At 46.4% G+C, this 12,368-nt stretch overlaps 1 protein-coding gene across 14 annotated transcripts in view; it reads left to right on the top strand.

The window, feature by feature from the left end:
• The window catches only part of LOC128346768 (rap1 GTPase-activating protein 1-like), an 85,141-nt gene that overhangs the window by 65,121 nt on the left and 7,652 nt on the right, over window positions 1-12,368 (top strand). For 13 of the 14 annotated variants that reach the window (XM_053300417.1, XM_053300418.1, XM_053300419.1 and 10 more), the window contains 2 exons: window positions 7,215-7,382; window positions 11,522-11,625. In XM_053300417.1, coding sequence (XP_053156392.1) covers window positions 7,215-7,382; window positions 11,522-11,625 — 272 coding nt within the window. The remainder of the gene's footprint in view (window positions 1-7,214; window positions 7,383-11,521; window positions 11,626-12,368) is intronic. The other variant, XM_053300423.1, reaches the window with a different exon arrangement.

Raw genomic sequence — 12,368 nt, forward strand, 5'->3', positions numbered from 1 at the left:
ATTTTGCAGTACCTGATTTCCAAAGAAAATACTTCCACATGTCTAGCTGCTTTTTGCGGGCAAGTTGTTAAGACTGGGGAAGCTATTGCACCAAGTTCTGGGGTCCCAGTGCAAGTTCTGCGAGAGGTCTCTTCCTTCCCCTTCCAGCTCACTCTTTGTTGTGCTCCCCAGTGCCTGCACACTTTACAGTCCTCCTAACTTGTACAACGTGCACTCTCCCTGTCTTATTATAAAAAAATTACAATGAATGGAGGGGATGCATATTCTGTCGAATAGTATTAGAAATGAAGAGTGAGGGAGGTCTGACATGCCATGATGTAAGCAACTTAGTCTGGTTTCATTGGTTGCTGTCTCCCACTACAGTTCAGGAGCAGGCAGAACAGGTTTTTGGGGTGCATGGTCTGGGAAGCAGGACCCCAGCCCTTGCCTATCATGACACAGAAATGCCATGATAGCCTCAGGCAAAGTGCCTCATTGTGAGCAGGAGGATTTGCATGGAACTTGTTGCAAGTGTGAATGGGATCAAGGCTGGAGGATTTCATACCCTGTTTTGTACAACGCTGGGTGAGTCCACAAGAAGAAACTTTGCATCAGTTGTCAACTAAAGTGTTGTGTCCTAGAGCTGGGCACATCCACAGCCTTTGGGCACATCCAAGTTTGTAACTTGTCACATCACCTTGCAGCCACCTAATGGCGCAGCAGGGAAGTAACGTGCCTAGGGAGCACGAGGTTGCTGTTTCGAATCCCCACTGGTATGTTTCCAAGACTGTGGGAAATACCTGTTTTGGGCAGCAGTGATATAGGAAGGTGCTGAAAGGCATAATCTCACACTGTGTGGGAGGAGGCAATGGTAAACCCCTCCTGTATTCTCCCCAAGACAACCACAGGGCTCTGTGGTCTCCTGGAGTCAACACTGACTCGACAGCAGAACCTGACTTTCCTTGACATCCCCTGGGCAGTTTCCATCTTGCTTTCCCAGGCTTTGATGGAGCTGCCCCTGCCCAGGACTGGAGAAATGCTTGTGGGGCTTCCTTCCACTGGCCGAAGATATGAGGACAAAGGTCTGTGGGGACAGAGTTCCTTCTCTCCAGATGCTTCTGGGCAGACTCTGCGAATAATCTTTACTTCAGCAAGAAAAGAGGTTTCTAGTCCCTCCCGGTAGTTGTAGATATTCCTCTATATTCCAAGCTTCTTTTTCATCCGAAAAGAGAAGCCTGGTAAGAGGAAGTCAAAAGCAACCTTGAAGAAGAGAGATGCTTTTTTCATACTTACAAGCCCCTCGTGGCAGTTGCAGCTTCTCCTGCAGAATGCTCCTGTTCCACCCATCAGCAATGGCAGCTAAATCAAGCCTCCATGGGCAGAGACAGTATTCTTCGGAAGACCAACTGCTGAATACCAAATACCGCAGAACCATCACCGTAAAGGGGTGGGGTGGGGGGACACCTAATATCATTCTCTCTGCCCTTAAGTGTTTTTTTTAAAAGACTCTGAGCCTCCAGCTGTTACCAGCAGTGACCAGCCAATTGCACACAGACAGGCAGGTGGGGAAACAGCCCTCCCTTCTTGTTTGTCCCCAGCATTTGGTATTCAGAAGCATACTGCCTCTGCCCATGGAGGCTTGATTTAGCTGTCAGTACTGTTGGTGGAACAGGCAGGAGGAGCTTTGAGTGGGGAGAGAGAAGTGGATGGAGGTGTGGGAGTGGCTTGTAGCACCCCCACATTTTGGAGGCCCCAGCTGCCCCGGCACAGGGAGGGACACAATGGTTTTGCAAGACCAACACAAAAAAATTAGGAACTAGATCAGTGGTTCCCAACCTGGGTTCCTCCAGAAGTTGTTGAACTAAACTCCCAGCATCCCCAGCCATAATAAATTGTAGCCGGGAATTATGGGAGTTGTAGTTCAGCAACATCAGGAAGAACCCAGGCTGGGAACCATGGATCTAGATTAAAGGGAGGGAGTGGGGTGCATCAGTGGGAGGAGGGATGCTGTTCTTACGAGCGTGTTCTGGTCTGCTCCTCCTTCTCTTGCTACCTCTCCTGCTAGCCCTGCTCCACCTGGACTTGAGAGCGCTGTGAGCCAGACTGCAATGCAAGGGTGATGGATCTGAGGGAGCTAATTGAGCCAGGAAAAGAATCAAGTAGAGAGTAACCTAATGGCCCAGCGGGGAAGTAACTTGCCTAGGGAGCAAGAGGTTGTTGGGCTGAATCCCTGCTGGTATATTTCCCAGATTATGGGAAACTCCTATATCGGGCAGCAGCGATATAGGAAGATGCTGAAAGGCATCATCTCATACTGCTGGGAGAAGGCAATGGTAAACCCCTCTGTATTCTACCAAAGAAAACCGCAGGGCTCTGTGGTTGCCAGGAGTCGACACTGACTCGATGGCACAACTTTACTTTAAGAGGAGATAGCAGCCAAGTCTTCTAAATAGCAGCACGGGGGAAGAAGAAATCGGCTCCATTGTTTTGGCAGGAAGCAGCCTACCTGCTAGTCATGATGAGGTCAGATGCCACTACTGTCTGAGTGCCTTGCCTCGGGGATGGGATCACATATCTGTTATTCTTCGTTATTTCTGGAGTGAAAAAGGACGGAGCTTGAAATAAATGAGAATATTGGACAGGAAATGATGTAATGCCCTGAAGCATGTAACTCCTGCTTTTTCATGATGGTTGGCAATCATTTGGCACTCCTCCAAAAGGTGCAGAGTTTCAGGGGCAGCACTAAAGGGTTTAATTTCCTTTGGATGAAAAAGAACACAGGTGACTTCTCTTGTCTTGGTAGTAATTGCTTCATTTACAAAAATGCAAGCAGAGTATTATGAAAGCAAACGGATGTTCTTATAGCAACAGCAGATCCAGTAACCCTCAGTCAGAACCTCAGAGAGAGCCGGCGTGTCCCAAAGATGCTTCAGCCAATTTATCGTCCTGTTTCTCCTGGGCGCTTTCCAAACTAGCTGCTCAACAGCAGCAAAATGCCTCTGTTCAGCAAGTTGTATTTGGAATGTAAACTGCAGGGAGAGCAGTCTAGCAGAAATTAACAACCTGAAAAAACAGCAACTTTCTTAAACCGGATATGCGACGTCATAGCACTATATCGCAGTGATTAAATTCAAAACAAGGCACTGGAAATGTGAACGGCAGGCACCCTGCTGTCTGCAAAGGGACTGCAGTGTCACGACGCAGGAAGTGTGGAAGCACACTTCAGAGATACGCCGTGACCCCGTTGCAGGGTCTAATCTGGAAAGTGCCCTGGATTCAAACTATAAACTGGTTCCAAATTGTTTTCTCTGTGCCCTGCCAACAGTTAGAAGGTATCGCCTTTCCAATTCTGATGGCTATTGCATTCCATGGACTGGAGAGAGACTTACAGATGGAACATTAAACATCCTTCGGCTGTTTAGATCCCCGACTCCTTGGTTAGACACAATAATAATGATCCCTCTCTCACTGCACTAGAATGAGGGGTCATCCCATGTAACTGAATGCTGATCAATTTAGGACCAACAAAAGGAGGTACTTTTTTTACACAGCACATAATTAATCTATGGAATCCTCTGCCATGGGATGTGGTGATGGCCACTATCTTAGATGGCTTTAAAGGGGCTTAGATAAATCCAGGGAGGAGAGGGCTATCAACGGCTACTGGTCTGAGGGCTATAAGCCATCTCTAGCCTCAGAGGCAAAATGCCTCTAAATACCAGTTACAGGGGAGCAACAGAAGGAGAAAGGGCATGCCTTCATCTCTTGCCTGTGGACCTCTCAGAGGCATTTGGTGGGCCACTCTGTGAAACAGGATGCTGGACTAGATAGGGGCCTTGGGCTTGATCCAGCAGGGCTGTTCTTATGATGGACCCATACACAGTAATCAAGATGACCAAACTTACAGCAAAACTTGTAGCCCAGTCACCCAATGGCTATGTTTCCCACAATGTTATAATTATCCCGAAAACAGTGATGTAGGAAGGAATGCAGATACTTTGTAATAGAAAAGCCAAAAAATGGAAAGGAAACCCAATATGTGTACATTACAAAAGTGAAGTATGTATTTCCGTATTCTGCATAATTTTGTTCTGATTTTGCTAGAAGCACTGAGCCATGCAAGGCATTGGAGCCCCCTTTCCTAGCCCACGAGCATTCTACTGATACCTCTGCCCCCGTTCCCTTTACCTAGCCTGGCTTTGGGTATCTCATGAGTAGGTGTTGCCTGCTTGACTGATCTCGTCAGCTATAAGGCTCTGGAACCAGCTTTTCTGTTCACAGAGATGATCAGGATGCTGAATTCCTGCCAGTACCAGATCTTAGCAGCTTGTCTGTACTTGCACAGAACTGTGGTGCTCTGAGTAGGCCCTCCTACTGCAGGAGTGTCCATAGCACATATCTAGACCAGGGCCAGACAACTTCCTGCCCTCCAGCTGGTGTTGGACTACAATGCCCATCATCCCTAGCCACAGTGGCCAGTAGTCAGGGATGATGAGAGTTGTACTCCAACAGCCGGAAGGCTGCAGCCCTAATCTAGAGAGTGCATTTTAAACCCCTCAACAAGCTCCATCAGACCCTGTGGTACTTCTGCAGGAGATGATGATATTTCCGCATAGCTCTAGCTAGGGAAAGGGATCAGGCAAGAATCAATGAGGCAATCTGCAGTACTGGCTTTTCACTATGAAAATGAGGATGGGAAGCAGCTCAGGGCAAAGGGTTTCTTTCTATGATGGACTCTTTCCCTGCCTCTGATCTGGAGAGGAAAAAAAGCATAATCAATACCCTCATTCAGGGTATCAATTGTTGGGATGCACCACTGTAGAGTGTGGGGAATGCAGGGGCACTGAATCTAGTGGCAGACCATGTCAACGCCACTGACTTAAATGGGTTTGATATTCATTTTCCCAGGGAACCCTTAGAAATGTAATTGTTTCCCCCTGGAGTGAGAATGGAACCTGTTCAGTGCATGATATTGTTGATCCTGTAACATGTGAAATGTCTATCTGAGGAAAGAGGCACCTCTTCCCAATGGCACCAAATTAGTTTCCGAGCTGGCCACCCTGTTTAGCGAAACTCAGGGCTGACAAAAACCAAGGAGGCTGGCCACAAGCGCTTCGTGACATCTGCTCTTGTGATATAGGTGCTGCAGTCGACAGCACATCCTGTAACCTGCCGCTGTTTAGTGCTCTCCGTCTTGGGGCTTTTTGCAATATAGACACATCCTGAATTCTTCTCTCCTTTGTAGAAGATCTGTCCCACTCAGGTCTGGTGCTTATTGATGGCCCTTATGGATAATCACTGACTCTGCTTTCTGCTTGTGCTGTACATGATAGTCCATGGCTAAAGTTTCAGTCTTAAGGGCATTTTCACTTGAAAGCAGATTCCATTCAAAGCAAGGAGACTGAACCACAAATGTGCTTAGAACTGGGGTACAAGCAGGAATGGGCTCTAGAGCTGGTAAGATTCTGGACTGCATGACTTCTGTGGCAGGTGAACTTTTGAATGACTTTTCACTTAACAAAACAGAACCACCTCCCTCTATCTAGTATACTAGAGTCACAGGGCAAGGGTTGTGCTGAACTTTACTTTTACTGCCCCATATCCTAAAATTGTGCATGCATGGTTCGGGTTTTGTTTTGTTTGCTGCGGGGTGGGCCGCATTCAGAAATGCAATCCTCCACCTGCAGTTTAAAGTGGCATAATTCTGCCACATCAGTTCTTCTGTCACCTTATTTTGCATGGTGTGGGCCTGGTTTCCACAACCAGCAGAATATAGAATCCTGAGATGACAGAGTTGCCTGTTTCTCAACACCCCTGGAGGTACGCAAAACACAGGCAGGGGTATGGGACGAGGAGAGGGGGGAAGAAGCTCAAGAAGGAGGGTAGAGAGGAGAGGGCCCAATTGCCTTTGCTGCTCAGTCTTTGCTGCTGTTTTTTTGCCTAGAATTAGTCTCTCTTTCTCTTCTCCTATCTTTTGCTCTCTTCCTGTTTTCCTGTTGTGCACCATCCTTCTCTTAGAGGGCAGAAAAACTGGCACACCATGCCATAACCAACACTTCATATTTCCCAGCAATAATCTGGCACACTGTGCTTTGCACAGTACTGGGTTCAGCCCTCCTAGCTTTGACCAACATCGTCTCTAGCCTGGTTCATATTCCAGTTGTGCAGCCCATTGTAAAAACTGGCAACCCTGCCCATATTAGACGAGACATCTGTTATATCACAGTCTTATACACACAACCCTTCTTCCATCATATGGCACCCGATATTGTGAATATAAAATCAACTGGAAAATTGAGGTTCTACTTAAATTTCTCAGAAGGTAGGGGTTCTCTCTACTTAAAAGGCTGAAAGACTTGGGCCTGTATAACTTGAGGCTGCAAGATGCGATTTTTGAATCCTCCTTCACCTTAAACAAACTTTCTGCAAGTAAAAAGCACTCTCTGCCACACTGCGCATTCAACAATGTGATTGCTCCATCTGCAGCCCACTACCTCATTCTGCTTTATGTCATGTAGAACGATTCTGAGGGGCCGGGGCATTTTTCACACAGGGCTTTTAAAGCCCTGTAGCTGAACGCACATCTCCTCCGGAATGGAGGGTGTGCGTTCACATATTGGGCAGATTTATCCCAAAGTCCCTACAAGCTATCGGGGAGCACTTCACACACAATTCTGGTTTTTCACTGTGTATTAGAGTGTAGCCCAATTTATATTCCCAGGTTAAAAAATCCACTTTTTGTATCAGTTTTTTTGGAACAACTTGGAGTTTGCAGTCAAGCTTGCTGTGTGAAGGATGCCCTGGGAAGTCATCACCTTTTTGACTCTAGATGGATAACCTTGATTCTATTTTTGATGGAATATCTTCATTATAGTAATGAGAGCCTACTCTCTCAACTGGTGCTGGTGGCTCTAGATAGCAGTGGAAGATGTTGGGTTATTGGAGAATTGGAATTATGTTGGTGAGTATCTCTTATTTGCAGGAGACTGAGAGCAAAGACTTTGGCAACACTGCTAAGGATGATCAGGATTAGATCAGTCCAAGTAGCTTCTGTCCAAGGAGGTTCAGAAAGCAGTACCTTCTCTGCCTGAGCCCGGGGGAATCTTGGCAATGTAACCTTAGTTCCCTCGGCCTCCCTCCCCACTACCCTCCGCTGTCTTGTGGTGCTCTTCATGATGTCCTTCTGTGTGTCTGTGAACCTGTCTGTGTCTGTCTCCCTGTTGCCCTCTCTCCAGCGGGTGATCCGGGGCCGTAGCCAGAGCCTGGATACTATGGGGATAGCCATGAGGAAGCAGCAGCAGCAGCTGCTGCAGCAGCCGCCATCCACTCCGCCCAGCCGCCCGGCTACTGCTGGTCTTGCTCTCAACCAGAGTGTCGCCGAGGGCCCCAAGGCCATTGCTGCGGTAAGGTATTGGGGAGGTGGGGTCACAGTGTGGAGAGTACCAGGTCTTCAGTGTCCCCTCCCCTCACTCCCCTGGACCTGCTACTCTGTTGACATTATCAGCTCTTGGTTGCTCCATGTTTGCGTTAAGTGTAGCAGGGTTGTCGTTTCTTTTTCATCTCTGTGCTCATTTCCCCGTCTTATTTCCCCTCTGTCTGGACCCGAATCATTTATGTGCTGATTCTGACTTTGACACACAACTTGAGGAATGGGGAATGCTTCACTTCTATGGGGATGAATATTGTAAACTTTAGAGACCCCTCCCTCCTTGAGCATGGCGAGCCTTGATTTTGACTCAAGGACTCTCTCGGCTGCTTGGGAACCTTTCAGGGCATTGATTCTTCACATTCAATCTATCCAAAATAATTCTTTCCCTAAATGCAGATGTAGGAATTTAGTTTAATATATTTATTGAAGTTAATTTTCCATCTCAGCCTTGCCTGACCAGACCTTGGCTGTTGGGTTGGAATTGTCCACTGCTTCAGGAATGGAATACAAACTCAAGAAATAAAGTTTAGTTTAAAAGTTTATTTCTATCTTACCAACTTCAAAATAGCAATTGCAAATGTAGATTAGACAAACTATAAAAATCGCAAACATAATTCAAACAGACAGTACACCCAGAGTCAATTGACCGTTGCCTGTGGTAGGTTACAGTGGACAGTACTTGTATACTCCACCCACTTTCAGAAAATCCTCCTTTCTGTAGGAAACAGAATCCATTTTAGTCTGTGATAGGCTATTACAAATAGATATTCCAGTCTACCTTAAGTAGTGCAGTGGGGAAATGCTTGACTAACAAGCCGAAGGTTGCTGGTTCGAATCTCCACTATATCAGGCAGCAGCGATATAGGAAAAATGCTGAAAGGCATCATCTCATACTGCGTGAGAGGTGGCAATGGTAAACCTCTTCTGTAGTCTACCAAAGAAAACCACAGGGCTCTGTGGGCGCCAGGAGTCGAAATTGACTTGACGGCACACTTTACCTTTACTCAACATTACAATATATCCTCTCCCTACATGAGTCAAGCACCCTCTACAGTATATTTTTGTGCTGACAACCAATTGTTTTTGCTGATAGGTCTGTCATTCTTTCTCCCATTTACGTCCTATAACTACTAGTAGCACATCGATATAAATGGCTTTGCTTAATTCCCCTTTTCCTACAGCCGAGATATCTTATGCTTAAAGCTTATGAAGGGCTACCCATGCTAACTAATGATGCTTGCTGTAGGCTTGGTGGTTCTGAATATATATTCAGAATATATTGACGATTGATTAAGCCCCCATATATATCCTACATAGTAAAGTGAAATTTTGAAACTCATTTGGAGGCTTGCGCTTGGGCAAAAAAACCCTACCAAACCTAATATCTGAAGAATTTTGAGAGAAGTAAGAGTTTTGATAATGTTTCTAGAATTTTAGGTCTATCCGTTCCTACATGGGCCCCTGCATAAAACACAGCTCAGAATATTTAGTGCTGCTGAGTAAGAAATGACACCCGGAATCCAGGTAGACTAAACACCTGCATTAAAAATGTAATGTCAGTGCTTCATCGGGTTGTGGGTATAGCTGCCTTTCAGCAGCATTAAATTGTCCTGTTAAGAGTCCAGAAGTGGTAAAGAAGTTTCCCATGCAATGAGCAAACTTGAGAAGAATAGAGATGTTTGCTGCCACCCCCAATCTCCCCCCACCCCACTCCCTTCAGTGCTCACGTGTTGAGGCCACCCCCAGACCTGGAGTTGTCCTTGGCCACCGTATTTCTCGAAAGTGAAATTTTGAGTTTTCTTTCTGGGAGAAACCGTCTGAGGAGTTCTGAGGGAAGTAAACATTTCTATGAGTAGCAAAATTTCTCAGGGTTTTCCCCACTTACAACAGGCAATTTGCTGAGGATATTGTATCTGCAATGGGTATTGTTTGCATAGCAGGGCCAGTCTGTCCAATGACTCACTGACTGACTGCTGAGTATGATGAAGTGGTGTCTGTCTAGGAGCTAGAATAGCTGGAGATGCTACATTGGCAGCTGTTCCTTCACTTGGCATTCATGTAACTGTTGCTTGATCAGATTTGTGCTGAGCTTGTTTGGGATGGTTTCTAATGAGACGAGCATTTCCTCTCTTGCACAGGCAAGGCTTTGGAAAGACAGGAATCCTAACATCTTTTTCAAAAAGCCACAATTGGGTGGTTGGCGTGATTTGGAACAGAACTGCACAAGGGGTCGCCTAACAAGTTTGTCCCACCTTGCCACAGCTCTGCTCCAAATCATTCTCTTGGCAGTTGCTTTTTGAAAGAGAAAAAGTCATCTGGAGTTCCAGTTGCAGAACTTCAGCATCACGTCTACTTTGGCCTTGAGTTACATGTGAAGAAAAAGCTGTTCTGGAGATGATAGTCCAGTCAGCTTGAGGCTTTAGTAGCAACCTGAATGTGAAAAGCCTGTCTGTGTGGATTTGTTCTCAGACAGGGCTTAATTTGAGCAAGGCATGGTCCCTGAAGACTCCGAGAACTGTAGTCAAAACCGGTGTTCTGTCACTGAACCATGTTCCTCCCTTTAGTAGTAGAGTGCATGCTGTAGAATACAGTACCTTTTCCTTAGGTTGGAGGCTGTGGCTTACAGTTAGTCTTAAGCCATGATACCACTGCCCTCAGGGCTCCAGAACATCCAATCACATCTGACCTCTATGTTGCCGATATCACGTGTGCAAGAAGGGCAGTAGCCAAAGGAGAAATGGCAAGTTGATTTTCTTTTCCTTTCTTTTCTTGCAATGAGATTATAGTACATAAACATGGTCAAGGATGATGATGATAATACATGTGAATATAATGGGGGGAAGGGGGCGGGGAGAAAAAAACCCGTAAACATAGCTTAAACATAGTAAGATACAACCAGTGCAGGAGAAAAGCGGGGGGACAGGGGGGATCGCCTTCTTCAAGAATATATATCTTATATTTCAAAGCACAAACAGTTCATTAAAGTTCAACCAGGTCGCTGAAAATTTGCCTTTACCTTGCCGATGAAGAAAGACCCGTTCAAATGCTGACAGAGAACACATATCAGTAATCCAAAGTAGCAATTCAGGAGTGAGTTTGTCCTTCCAGTGTTGTATTATAATCCTTTTGGCAACACCCCAAGTGCAAAGAATCCACAGTTCTTGATATAGTTCTAGATTCTATATGCTGGGGATGTACCCCAACAATATGTGAACATCCTTAAAGGCAATGATAATTGCAATGTCATATTAACTACCGTATTAATTTCAAGCCAAAATGGTACAATAACTGGACAGAACCAAACCATACGCTTAAGTGTACCCTCATACAGATTACACCTCCAACATCTAGCAGTCTGCAGCCATCCTTGATTAACATTGATTTAAGGCAATGGGATGTGCTGCGCCTTTTCTTTTTTTCTTATCCTCTGGACCAAACTAGACGATTATAGTAAATGTGTAGCTACTCCACACAAACTGGCCCTCACACACCTAGTTCCACCCCCACCTTAGTCTTGCCGAGTAGAACTGTTCCTGCCATTACATCATGACATCCCACGTTTCCGCATCCCTGCTCTACTTCATTGGCTTCTGGCTATGGCAGAGAAGGAGACGTGTCTCAGGAAGTTCTTGTGAATTTTAGGCAGGAAGGTGGAGCTTGACACCAGGGTGCCATTTTCAGCCACAGCTACCCATCTCTCAGAGTGTCCCACTTGGCCCTCTGGGGTTCTGTGCATCCACCTTTCTGTGTGTTCTCTTCCCTGAATCTATATCTTCCCTTGTTTGTGCTACTGTCACTCTCCCACCCCCATACTTAACGGAGTTCTGTCTACTGGTGTTTGTTCCATTCTGTCGTTAGTGTGCTCCTCTTTTTCGAGATTCTTCCCGTTCTCCTTTCCTGTTCTGTCAACCCTTGGCAGCTCCCTCATCCTGCTCACCTGGTTCCTTGTGAGACTGGACAGGGCTGGATCTGTTGGCACTGAACAGCAGTACAAGGACAGGGCCTGGACTCCAGGCCTCCCCCTAGTCTTCCTCTTCCAGCTCTTGTCTTTGTTTCCTTCCTCCTCCTCCTCCTTTCTCTTTCTCCCCACCCCCCGTCCTTTCCTCCCTCTAGTCCTTTGCCCTGCCTGGGAGAAGCCCGTCGCGCAACCGGGGCAGCCGCTTCAATGGGAGACGCAGTAGTGCCATTGGCATTGAGAACATCCAAGAGGAGAGGAGGTATGGCTGTGAGAGGGAAAGGGAAGGCTAGAATGGGGGCTGCTCGGCGGGGGGTGATGATGGAAGCTCTGTGGGTTGTGCGAGCCTCTTTCTGTGAGAGCTGTTACTAGAATGAGTGGTCATCGGCGCTTGCCATTGCAGAGCCCGAAGTGAGGTGACATTTTTTAAATTGAGGGGCTTCATCCTTTTTAGTCATAACCTTCACTCACTGTTGTGAGCTGTGGGCTCTGTCGGCCCCCTCTTTCCCCCAAGAGCTTCAGGCCAACCGGAAGAGGCACCAGCTCCTGATTGCCACTTGCTGGCGACACATCACCCCTGGGAAATGGCTCTCTCCCCCTTTGTATGCATCTTAATCACTGGGCATTTGGGGGAGGTGATGTGTCCAGTTTTAATTTCTGTAGTCAATTATTTAAAACTTTCATGTGACACTTTTGTGCAGGTTTTTGCTATTTACATGTTTAGGAGTTCTCTGACTTGGCTTGCTTTTCTGTATATTAAAATGGGGGTGGGGGGAACAGAGCAATAACCTGAGAGAGTTGTTAGTATTGTGTGATCTTGTTTCCAAATTGATGACATGAAAAAAACCCTAGAAAACCAGTTTTCTAGATGAAATAGGATAAGATGGCACCAGGTGGAATTGAGAGTCTGGATTTGGGGGAGAGAGGGGGGAACAAATGGCTGGGGCTGAAGAGAAGGCAATGGTTCCAGTGTTCCTTCTAACAGGGATTCCCAGCGGTTGTTGA

Source organism: Hemicordylus capensis, chromosome 2 (assembly GCF_027244095.1).
Source record: "Hemicordylus capensis ecotype Gifberg chromosome 2, rHemCap1.1.pri, whole genome shotgun sequence".
Taxonomy (NCBI): domain Eukaryota; kingdom Metazoa; phylum Chordata; class Lepidosauria; order Squamata; family Cordylidae; genus Hemicordylus; species Hemicordylus capensis.